At 42.7% G+C, this 13150-nt stretch overlaps 1 protein-coding gene across 2 annotated transcripts in view; it reads right to left on the minus strand.

Moving 5' to 3' along the window:
* Positions 1–13150, minus strand: part of APBA2 (amyloid beta precursor protein binding family A member 2) — a 523475-nt gene that overhangs the window by 62873 nt on the left and 447452 nt on the right. For both annotated transcript variants that reach the window (XM_082254058.1, XM_082254057.1), the window contains one exon: positions 9708–9827. In XM_082254058.1, coding sequence (XP_082110184.1) covers positions 9708–9827 — 120 coding nt within the window. The remainder of the gene's footprint in view (positions 1–9707; positions 9828–13150) is intronic.

Below are 13150 nucleotides of genomic sequence, written 5' to 3' on the forward strand. Positions count from 1 at the left end.
ACAACGTTGACTCTGAACTTCAGCCTCTGTCATTCCACTTCACAATTACACTCGGTTGCTGTCTTTGTCCTGTGTATCTTGTTTCTCTCAGCTCCTATTTTGCTATTATATTATCTGATTACAGCTGGCTCCTGAGAGTCAGTAACTGCTTTTGTTGTCACCCAGTCCCCCTACCTGAAGGGTCACAGCCAAGGAGTTGTCACATCCAGGGAATTCTCCTGCAAAATTGCATGACACATGATTGGAGGCTCTGGGGAAGACAATGGCCTTCCTGTCCTTGTACCTTGGTGACAGCTGCCTTTACTTTGTTTGCATGGATATTTAATCTGTGCCAACACAGAAACTGCACCCATACTCCAGTTCCTGCTGTGCCAATACAGAACCTTTACCCATACTCCAGTACTTTGCCTGCATAAATGCTGTACCTATTCTCTAGTCCCTGCTGTATCTGCACCACTTTTGTACCCATTGTCCAGTCTCAGTCTTGCCTGCATGGCTTCCATACCCTTTCAGCAGTCCCAGCTTTGCCTGCATGGATCCTGTACCCATACAATGATTTCCATCAAGTCTGTACCTATCCTGTACCCATTCTCCAGTCCCTGCTTTGCCTGCAGAGGCCCAGTACTTTATCTCCAGTCCCTACTTGTATGGATCCCTTACCCATTCTTCAATTCCTACTGCATCTGCACATATCATGTACTCATACTATATGTCAGTCACTGTTGTTTCTACACATATTCTGTACCATTACTCTGGTCCTTGCCAAGTCCCTAAATCATGTACCCATACTCCAACCTTTATTGTGTCGACACAGATCCTGTATCAATACTCCATTCTCTGTTTTGGCCTGCAGGTATCCTTTACCCAATCTCTAGTCTCTGATATGGACCAATTCTGCACTTTTGCCCCAGTCCCTGCTTGGCCTGCACATATAATTTGCCACAGATCCAGTATCTGCATTGCCTGCATAGATCCTGCACTTCTAATCTAGTCCATACTTTGCCTGCATAGTTGCTGCACTCAATATATTGTCCTTTTGTTACCTGCATAGATCCTTTACTCATTCTCAAGTCTCTGCTCTGTCTTTACAGACCCAGTTCCCATCCTCCAGTTCATGTTTATCCTGTACATATTCTGTTCCCATTCTCTAGTCCCTGTTTTGTTTTTGCAGATCCTCAACCTATTTCTCAGTTCCTGCCTTATGTGTACAAATTATGTATTCATTCTTTAGTCCCTGGTGTGTGTTCAGATCCTGTATCCTTTCTCCAGTGTCTGCTGTGTGTTCAGATCCTGTATCCATTCTTCAGTGTCTGCTGTGTGTTCAGATCTTGTATTCTTTCTCCAGTGTCTGTTGTGTGTTCAGATCCTGTATCCATTCTTCAGTGTCTGCTGTGTGTTCAGATCGTGTATCCATTCTTCAGTGTCTGCTGTGTGTTCAGATCCTGTATCCATTCTTCAGTGTCTGCTGTGTGTTCAGATCCTGTATCCATTCTCCAGTGTCTGTTGTGTGTTCAGATCCTGTATCCTTTCTCCAGTGTCTGCTGTGTGTTCAGATCCTGTATCCATTCTTCAGTGTCTGCTGTGTGTTCAGATCCTGTATCCATTCTTCAGTGTCTGCTGTGTGTTCAGATCCTGTATCCTTTCTCCAGTGTCTGTTGTGTGTTCAGATCCTGTATCCATTCTCCAGTGTCTGTTGTGTGTTCAGATCCTGTATCCTTTCTCCAGTGTCTGCTGTGTGTTCAGATCCTGTATCCATTCTTCAGTGTCTGCTGTGTGTTCAGATCTTGTATTCTTTCTCCAGTGTCTGTTGTGTGTTCAGATCCTGTATCCATTCTTCAGTGTCTGCTGTGTGTTCAGATCGTGTATCCATTCTTCAGTGTCTGCTGTGTGTTCAGATCCTGTATCCATTCTTCAGTGTCTGCTGTGTGTTCAGATCCTGTATCCATTCTCCAGTGTCTGTTGTGTGTTCAGATCCTGTATCCTTTCTCCAGTGTCTGCTGTGTGTTCAGATCCTGTATCCATTCTTCAGTGTCTGCTGTGTGTTCAGATCCTGTATCCATTCTTCAGTGTCTGCTGTGTGTTCAGATCCTGTATCCTTTCTCCAGTGTCTGTTGTGTGTTCAGATCCTGTATCCATTCTCCAGTGTCTGTTGTGTGTTCAGATCCTGTATCCTTTCTCCAGTGTCTGCTGTGTGTTCAGATCCTGTATCCATTCTTCAGTGTCTGCTGTGTGTTCAGATCCTGTATCCATTCTTCAGTGTCTGCTGTGTGTTCAGATCCTGTATCCTTTCTCCAGTGTCTGCTGTGTGTTCAGATCCTGTATCCATTCTTCAGTGTCTGCTGTGTGTTCAGATCCTGTATCCATTCTTCAGTGTCTGCTGTGTGTTCAGATCGTGTATCCATTCTCCAGTGTCTGTTGTGTGTTCAGATCCTGTATCCTTTCTCCAGTGTCTGCTGTGTGTTCAGATCCTGTATCCAGTCTTCAGTGTCTGCTGTGTGTTCAGATCCTGTATCCTTTCTCCAGTGTCTGCTGTGTGTTCAGATCCTGTATCCTTTCTCCAGTGTCTGCTGTGTGTTCAGATCTTGTATCCATTCAGCCCGTTTTGCCTGTCTGGGTCCTGTACCTAATCCCCAATCCCTGCTGTGCCTTCACATATTTTGTACCCATACTCCAGTTCTACACATATTCTTTACCCATGCTCCTGTTCCTGCTGTGTTTGCTCTCATATTGTATCCAGTCTCCATTCTGCCTGTGCGCATTTTGTAAAATATATAATACTTAAACAAGTGCAGCGCTGCCAACTAATATCTTAACTGATATCCATAATCACACTATTAATGCATAAACACATCTTGTGGTCAAATTGTATTCTTTAAATGATGTGTATATATATTTATAGTGTGATTATGGATATCAGTTATGATATTGGTGGGCAGTGCTCCACTTGTTTGGGTTAATTTTATGTTATATAGGTGGAGTGATATAATTTAAAGTGCCGGTTTGCAGCCATTTAGTGTACTTTTATTTATTTATTTTTATTCTGTTGAGTTATTAGTAGTGGCTAATCATGAAGGGGGGTTGCACAGGTTGTTTTTTGTTATTATTGTACCAATCCTGTATACATTCTAGTGTCCCTGCACATAACCCACACCCATGATGCAGTCCCTGTTTTGCCTACAAATATGGAACTTGCTTTGTGCACCGGTCTAAATTATTTGGTGGAGGGGGGGTTATGGTGTGGGGTTATTTTTCAGGGGTTGGAGTTTGCCCCTTAGTTCCAGTGAAGGGAACTCTTTAACCACTTGCCGACCGCCGCACGACTATTTACTGCGGCGGTCAGCCCCTCACAGGCAAAGCGATGTAGGTCTACGTCGCTAGCCTGTAAGGCTTCTAGGGAGCGAGCGCCGCCGGAGGCACACTCCCATGCGGTAACGGACCCCCCCGCACGTGTGCCCGGCGGACCCGATGTCCGCTGGGCACTTGCGATCGTCCGTTACACCGGAAGAAAGGCAGGCGGCTGATGTAAACAAAGCCGCCTGTCATTCTTCCCTGTGTAAGAATGGAGATCAGACGGTTCTACTATGTAGGACCGTTGATCTCTGTTCTTACACCAGTAGCCATGCCAATCACAGTTAGAAGCACGCCCCTAGGACACACTTAACCCCTCCCTCTCCAATACAGTTAACAACTTTACTGCCAGTGTCATTTTTACAGTAACAGTGTATATGTATAGCACTGATTACTGCAGTAATGTCACTGGTAACCCCAAAAGTGTCAAAAATGTCAGTCAAGGGTCCGATCTGTCCGCCGCAATGTCGCAGTCCCGCAAAAAAAATCGCAGATCGCCGCCATTACTCGTTAAAAAAAAACAACAAAAATGACAAAAATCTTTCCCTTTGTTAGTAAACGCGATAAATTTTGCGCAAACCAATCAAAATATGCTTTTTGCAATTTTTTTTACCAAACATATGTAGCATAAAACAAATTGGCCGAAAATGTTAAAAAATTTTGATTTTTACTTTTTTTTGGGGGGGAATTTCATATAAAAAAATGTGAAAAATATTGTTATTTTTGCAAAATTGACGCTCTTTTTTTGTTTACAGCGCATGATCAAAAAATAGCACAGGTGATCAAATACCACCAAAAGAAAGCTCTGTTTGTGGGAAAAAAAGGACGTCAATTTTGTTTAGGTACAGCTTCGCACGACTGCGCAATTGTCCGTTAAATTCACGCAGTGCCGAATCGCAAAATAGGCCCTGGTCAGGAAGGGGGTAAAATCTTCCAGGGCTTAAGTGGTTAAAGCGTCAGCATACCAAGACATTTTGGACAATTTAATTTTCCCAACTTTGTATTAAAGTTCATGTGCGTGTAAAGGCAGGTATCCCAATACTTTCGACAATATTGTGCATTCTGTACCCATGCTCTAGTCCTTGTTGTGCCTATACAGAATCTGGACCCATGTTTCAGTCCTTGTTGTGCCTATACAGATTATGGACCCATGTTCCAGTCTGTGCTGTTTTTGCTCCAATCTTATACCTATACTCCAGTACCTGATGTGCCTGAACCAAATCTGCACCCAATTTCCAGTCCTGCACAGATCCTGCACCCATACTCATTCTCCAGTCCCAGCTTTACCAACCTGTATCCTGTTCCTATTCTCCAATCCTTGCTGTGCCTGCACATATCCTGTACCCATACTCCAGTCCTTGTTGAGTCTTCACAGATTCTGTACCCATTCTGCAGTTCCTGCTTTGTCTGCGCAAATTCTGTATCCATTTCCCAATCCCTGCTGTATATTGCACAAATCCTGTACCCATAATCCAGTGCCTGTTTTGTCTGGACATATCCTGTATCAGTTCTCCTGTCCCTGTTTTGTCTGCATTAATTACATGTGTTTTAGCTCCTCCTGGAGTTTTTACACTGTATCTGTCACTTCATACCTGCCTGTACCCGAACAAAGGGGAGAAATGTCTGTATTCCTGGTCATTTAATAAATTAAATACTTAAAGCTGATCTCCACATGTCTCTTTAAAAAGTTATTTTGGGCCAACTTGGCCCTAAGAAATTATTTAAAGGGACATTAAAACTAGAGATTGGCTTTAAGAGTAATAGATTTAGGTTTTGATTTACATGTGCAAACAAAAGCATTGCTCATTTCTGCACATATTTATCAATTATTAATATATTTACTATTCTATCCTAGTTTTAATTAAATCAACAAATAAAAAGACATTCTGATATTTTTTGCCTTATGAACCCTAAGAACCAGCATAAATTTATTTGCTTGTAGTTAGAGATATTTCCACCAGATGGTGCCCAATAGCTTCTGAAAGCACACAGCTAGACATCTTTTCTAAGGGCATAGTTTTCTGAATAGTTTTATAAAAATATCACCCCATAGGGTATGTGTAAGAGGACCTACATTTTCCCCAGGACAGGTTGATCTAGACAATATAATTGAATTCTGTAAATCCTGGTTCAGTCCAGCTTTTGGATCTCTACTGAGTGTTTTATATGTAGCAAATAAGTCTGCAAGGCATTCTCCAACACTTAGAGCACTGCAGAAGCTGAAATGCATTACACCACTGCAGACAAAGAACTGCAATACCAGGACCCTGCCAACGATAATAATGTACACAAATATATTTTTATTTTAATTAAATAAGACATGATGTGTTTAAGCATTAGCAAAATGTACATTTTGGTGGTACGACAATTATGGTGGTACGACTTTAATGGAAACCAGCCCTGAGAGAAACATGAAGGATGCCTTTTCTTTTTCTTTTTTAGTAAATGCTTGTTTTCTGGCTGTAGGCTCACCTTCTGACTTCAGCACTGAACTGGAACAGGTATGCAAAGGACTTCTGATTTATCCTGATATGCATATTTGTTCTGGGTCAGTGACTCAAAGCAATGAGTTCAGAAGCTCAGTATAACAACCAGGAAATGTGTATTTTCAGAAATGTCTGCCATCAGATGTTTTATGAAATGTATGCTTAAAGCGAGTTAAACTAGAGAAGAAGGTTACCCCTTATATCAAAAAAAATACTATACTTACCAATCAAGTCAGGAGACTATCAGAGACTAAATATGCTATAGGAGTTGTTGGAGACGGCAAACATGCTTCAGAAGAAAGTCACTGACTCGAGATATTTTACAAGAGATTGCAAGAAATCATTACTATAACAGAGCAATACAGCCCCCCTAACTGCAAGAGTAAACTAATCTTTACAGCTCATTAGGGCTCCGTTTACATCTGGGCATTTTGAATCGCGGGTGTTTAATGCCTGAAAATTTGTGTATGCGCATAGTGCAGTTTGTGGTCCAGCACATAAGAGTCAAGATTGCGTGTACATCCACGTGTGAATAAGAATGCACATCCAGTACAGGCCTTTGGTGCCCAGAGCCCTTTTCAAAGCATAGTATACCTAAAGAGAATTGCAGAGTGGTCGTCAGCTTCTGTAGCTCATGACTACACCTGCATCCTGTATTCAACACTGCATTATCTTGCTTTACTTTTGCTGACCTTCGCCTGTGTCCTGTCTCCAGCCTGGCTTCTAGCCCTGCTCCTGCTCCCCTGATTTGGTACCTCTGACTCATCTTGACTACAGCTTTTCTTTCTGTACATATGAGTTCCTGTGCGCTAACTGTGCCAGAAATCTGCATATGTTTAAGTCTGAGCATCCCAGTCGCATCCAGTCGCATGTCATCTGACCACACTCTACTATGCCACACCACAGGTATCTGCTTGTCCTGTTACACTTTATCACTAACTCTATGAAGTATTGGACAGGAGGGTAAAAGTGAAGCCTTCTCATTAGCTTGGCCTCTATCAGGAATGCGACAGTGCAGTTCAGTAAGAGCTTGCTCACACCACAACAGGTGTTAATATACGCATCATAACATGCATTTAAGTACACGTTACAGTAATGCTCATTAACACACATCATATGCATGTTTTGGTGTTTTACGTCTGTGCATTGTGGTCTACAGTGGTTTAAAAAAAAATTGTAAGACCTATTTTTTCATGCGTCAATGCGTTGGCTGACAGCCCATTCAACCTGAATGGACTAATAAACGCAATATGCCTCAATGCACAGAAATGCTTGTGTTGAAGCACACTGCATTGTGATGTGAATGGGTCCTAGAGTCATGCCTGGCTAGATGATAAAGCAAGTATTCTAACGTTTATGGCTTTGTTATCTTTGCCATGCATTAAAAAAAAAAAGTATGCATTACAGTTATTATAATAATTCCATGCTGCACCTCCAGCATTAGGATATAATCGTGTATAATACACAAAATTCTACATGTGTAAAATTAAATTATAAAAAGTAATTAATAAATAAATAAAAAAAAGTATAAAAATATCCTGTGCAATGTGTTCTTATTTATAATTTCCCAAAAATATCTTGATAAAGAGTTCTTCTGTGCTACACACACTGTGCCAAACACCACCACCACCATTCACCGCTCACCTTGTACCTTAACTTATAAACAATAGGTCATGTGCGCTTGTCCATTTAAGGGACATTTTCCAGTGGATTCAATTGAATAAAAGATCTTCTTTAGACCAACCAAGGTATACGCATCTCCAGATCATTGACAAAAAAATTATGTTTTGAATCACTTGGGGGGATCCCCGGAACAGGTGTGTATTCTTAAGGTTTGTTGATAAAAAGGACCTCCAAGATCTATTATGAGATGGTGCTGACTCAGCACCTGGGGACTCATTGAAGGATCACAATGGAAACATGTATACTACATAGTCTGTTTATACCGGCACCGTCACTCCATCCTATTAGGAAGCTACGTTTGTGGCATAACGCGTGAGGGGTGGAGCCGGTGACGCAAGACGTTAGATGCATTTGTGAATTGTTTAGGAGAAGAAGACTGTTGCCTGTGAAATGCAATTTACTACACATAGCGGTTTAAAGGGGAATAGTATATCAAACACTGAAATTTCATCCACAGGCTGCAGCCACTTTTGGATACCCCCTGTGGTGTTCTTTTTTATGTGTGATATATCTGTGGTGCACCAGTCTCGTGCACCTTGTTTTTTTTTGTGAAAGATCTGGAGATGTGTTTCCCTCGGTACGTGTAAAGAAGATCTTTTATTCAATTGAATCCACTGGGAATTTTCCCTTAAATGGACAAGCGCACATGACCTATTGTTTATAAGTTAAGGTACAAGGTGAGCGGTTAATAGTGGTGGTGTTTGGCAGTGTGTGAAGCACAGAAGAACTCTTTATCAAGATATTTTTTGTAAATTATAAATAAGGACACATTGCACTGAATATTTTTATACATTTTTAAATGTATTTATTAATTTATTTATTTTTGGTGTGTTAACAATTTGTACACATGTAGAATTTTATGTGCACTTTATAAGTGATTGTAATGCTGGAGGTGCAGTGCGGAATTATTATGATATTGGCGTTTGTAAATTCCAGCGGCAGCACAGTTTCGTCACAATTTATTATTTTGTATATATTTAATTTTTATATTGATTAGAACATTAGTATGGTATGAGCAGGGGCATTTTGGGTTATTTTTGTAAAAAAATAAGTAAAAAATCAGCGCAGATACTCTAAAATCGGTGAACCATAAATATCTATATAAAAATAGATAATAAAAGCAACTCAATAATACTTTAAAATCATCAATCTTCAAACAATAAATGATAAAGGTGCTTAAGTGCCAAAGTGAAATTGCACAAACAGCAGTGAATATGTATAAAACAAGGGGGTAGCTGGGTCGATCCCATATATGTATTGCATTTGCTACATGTTGTTTGTATGTTATATACAGCAGTTTTGTATCTCAAAGCGCCTTGTTTTATCTAGGCATGTACCTACTATTTTCACTGCCTATTGCTGTACCATGTTTCTTTTGCCTTCAATAAAAAACGTTTAAAAAGAAAGAAAAAAAAAAACAAGGGGGTAAAAAATCAGCGCAAATAATCTTAAAATAGATGAACGATAAGTAAAAAGAGGCTAAATAATGTTGGGTACTATACACTCTTCATCACAATATGTGTATAAAAATAAAAATGCTGAATAGTACTAAATACTATAAAATCTTCATTATTCTTCAAACAGTAAATGATAAAGTGCTCCTGCGCAAGAATTTAGTATCCAAAAGAAATAATGTGCGTAAGTGATCTAAAAGGTGATCAAAGATAGGCTAAATAAATGGAGTGAATATCCTATTTTTGCTTGTTTTGATTTTGTTCCAAGTTTTACTCTATGGGAAAGCAGACATTTGAACAGCTATAATCCATGAGATTTAGGGCTCAAACTATAGTCAATAATGAACGCCTGAATACTGCAAGAGCTGTCATCAAACCAAACCACAAATTGTCTTAAAAACAAGCATTTCCGCCATTATTCGGCCAGGTATTACCTACTAATGATGTTAGTCTAAAGTCATTTTTGTTTTATTGACTCACTACAGTGCTTCTGATTGGTCTGCTCTTTTTTATGTTTTATACAGTACTACCACATGTCAGGGTAAAGTAGGAAACGTATTTAAAGCTGGAGAACATTCACCACTGCCCTCAGTAAATACTGTAGATACATAGGAGAATACAATTACTGTTATCTTTGCCTGTCTTGCCCACTTTAGGGGACTGCCAGAGGAATTCTGCTTTCCAATAGTACTTATAAATGCATCTATACATTGTAGCAGAACTATCATTCACTTACAATTCCATTCTGAACACTGAATCCTAACTGGTATTTCAGATCAGGTCTCTTGATGAGGACGGTAGTCACAGGGGGACAACTGACAATGTTCAGCTTCAGTTGTGTTTGATTCTTAAGGCCCTGTAAAATAAATAAATACATAAATAAAACAGTGAACTAGTATGCGGCAAAATCGTCTTTTGTTAATGGAATGCCAAGAATATTCAGAACAAACACCAAGAGACGATTGCTGATCCATTGCCAGAGAAAAAGTAAAATTCAAATGCAGAATTGAAGAGGCAAAGCATTCCCACAGTTTAAAGTGGATTTTGCCTTTTAGTACATACATTAACATGAAAGTAATGACTGCAATACCTGAGCAGCACTGTGGCAAAGTGATTATCATTTCCACCGGGCAGCACTAGGGTTGTTGTTTTGAATCCCAACCATGGCACTATTTGCATGGAATTTGCATGTTTTGCCTGTGTGGGTTTCCTCCCACACTACAAGGACATGCTGGTAGGTCAATTGGCTACTTGTATTAATTGGCCCTAGTATGTGTATGTAAGAATATGAGTTGGGGACCATAAATTGCAAGCTCCTTATGGGCAGGGACTGATGTGAATGTACAATATACATGTAAAGTGCTGTGTAAGTTGATGGTGCTATATAAGTAACTGTAAAAAATTACTCCCTACTGTACTCTTAAAATAAAAAAAATATATATATATATATATATATATATATATATATATATATCCATATTAATAAAAGCCCTGTGTCTCTGCATCCCTGTGTTCCGTGGAAATGCGCTACTGCGCATGTGCCACAGGACAGCCGTTGGGACGCAGAGAGAGTTCGGGCGGCCGGCCGGTAGGCCGGCGCTGGGGGTGGCGTTCCGATCTGTGGAGACTGCCACCCCCCCCCCCCCCAGAGTGTGGATACTTTAGGAGAGGCCGGGGATCGGGCCTGCACGGGGCGCCCAGGATGACGGACACCCTACGGAGTTCCACCCTCTGCGGAGGAGGCGCCGGGAGGACTGAGGAGACGGCTTCCGGGGACTGAACTGATGAGAAGCTGCCGTGACCGTGAGGTAAGTGCACGGGGGGGGGACGCTGGCATCTCTGCATTGATTAGGGGCATCGCTGTGGGCACTCTGCGACTGGGGGCATTGCTGTGGGCACTCTGCAATTGGGGGCATCGCTGTGGGCACTCTGCAATTGGGGGCATTGCTGTGGGCACTCTGCGATTGGGGGCATCGCTGTGGGCACTCTGCAATTGGGAGCATCGCTGTGGGCACTCTGCAATTGGGAGCATCGCTGTGGGCACTCTGCGATTGGGGGCATTGATGTGGGCACTCTGCAATTGGGGGAATCGCTGTGGCCACTCTGCGATTGGGGGCATTGCTGTGGGCACTCTGCGATTGGGGGCATTGCTGTGGGCACTCTGCGATTGGGGGCATCGCTGTGGACACTCTGTGGTCGGGGGCATCACTGTGGGCACTCTGTGATCGGGGGCATCACTGTGGGCACTCTGCGATTGGGGGCATCACTGTGAGCACTCTGCGATTGGGGGCATCGCTGTGGGCACTCTGCGATTGGGGGCATTGCTGTGGGCACTCTGCATTGACGTTCCCCCCCCCCCCCCAATTGCTCAGTCTAAAGGTTTGCGCTCAGAAAATTTTTTACTTGCTCAGCACAGTAAAAAATTAGAGGGAACATTGGCAGAATAGGTAGGGAATCTTGATAACATCGTAAGGGCTGAGGCACAAGTCCTACTGCGCATGAGCGGGTGCATGCGCACCAACGGATCGGGCAGCGCCATCTCTTATAACAAACATCCATCCCATCTCCATGGCACACACTGCGCCGATCGGACAATCCTATTCCCTACCCACACGCCTACTGTCTCATTTTAGGGTCGGCGCAGTGTGGGGCATGGGGATCGGATTGTCGGGTCGGCGCAGTGTCGGGTCAGCGCAGTGTGTGCCATGGAGATTGGATGGATGTTTGTTATAAGAGATCCCACTGCCGACCCGTTGGTGCGCATGCGCTGGTGCATGCACACTAGGATTTTTGTCTGACCCTTTACGATGCTATCATAATTCCCTACCTATTCTGCGCATTCCCAATAGGACGTGTGACGCAGGTACAAGCTGCTGCATGACAAATCCACAACTGATCTCAATCGAAAATGACGTAGATAGGGAAATCTGATGGGGTAGGGAAATCTGATAGAACACCGGGCGAAACTGTTGAAGCGGTGGGTGTGCGCGGGCACGCGGCGGATGTGCGCTCGCGGGGACTTACTGCTAAGCGCCAGCGGGTGTTACAAGTGGCGGCGGGCGAGCGATGTCACGCGAGAGCCGCTCGGTCAGCTCTGCGCGTGTCTCCGATGTTGCTAGGGCAACAGGGACGCTATGCGCAGAGCTGGCTACGTCATGCAGCTCTCGCGTTGTTAGAAAAAAAAGAACGAGATAAGCGAGAGCCGCTCAGTCAGCTCTGCGCATGTCCTCGATGTTGCTAGGGCAACAGGGACGCAGAGCTAACAGAGGCTCTCGCTTAACTGGAACAAGTCTGTTTTTACAAATGTTTGACCACATATGTTCTAGCGCCCGTTAATTTAACGGGTTTAATGTCTAGTATATATATATATATATATATCACATCGTAATGTACCAACTTGGGTTATAGATTATATACCCAGAATTAGAAGGGGGAACTGACACTAAAGATATGGTGCGTGTACTAAATCGAATGCTTAAAGTGGTTCAAAAGGCTCAAGGTTTTTTACCTTCATGCATTTATGCATGAAGGTAACAATCCTTCTGTGTGCAGCAGCCCCTTCAGCCCCCCTAATACCTACCCCCCCAATACTTACCTGAGCCCTATCTCAATGCAGCGATCTGCACAAGAGCCTCAAACCTCCGGGGACTCTTCCTCCTTATTGGCGCCATCAGCTCCTGCTACAGTCAGTGAGTCAATAAGGAGAGAGAAGGGGTGGGGCTGAGCTGCGGCTTTGTGTGTGAATGGACCCCATAGCAAGCTGCTAGATATGGTGCAAATCAGCAGGAGGGAGGGGACAGGAGCACTGGCAAGAGGATTAGGGCTGCTCTGTGCAAAACCACTGCACCGAGCAGGTAAGTATAATATGTTTGTTATTAAAAAAAAACAAAAACGTTGAGACCATCGGGACTTAATTCTGAATTCTATCTGCATTTATTCCTCTGAATGGGATTTGGTGTTATAAATTAAAGAACCATTCTTATTTTGTGAAAGTATAGCATGGAACTAAAGTCCAAAGAATACTCACCTCTATTCCAGTGATGTTATCCTTGGATCCCTTACTGGCCACTGACATCTTTTCCCTTTGCCTTCTTCTGATGCTAGGTTTCCAGTCTCTTGATTGGCCAGTGGGGATGACATGACTCGCGCACATGTGCACAGGAGTCACTCTTCCAGGAA

The sequence above is a fragment of the Pelophylax lessonae genome (genome assembly GCF_965119305.1).
Source record: "Pelophylax lessonae genome assembly, chromosome: 4".
NCBI classification, from domain to species: domain Eukaryota; kingdom Metazoa; phylum Chordata; class Amphibia; order Anura; family Ranidae; genus Pelophylax; species Pelophylax lessonae.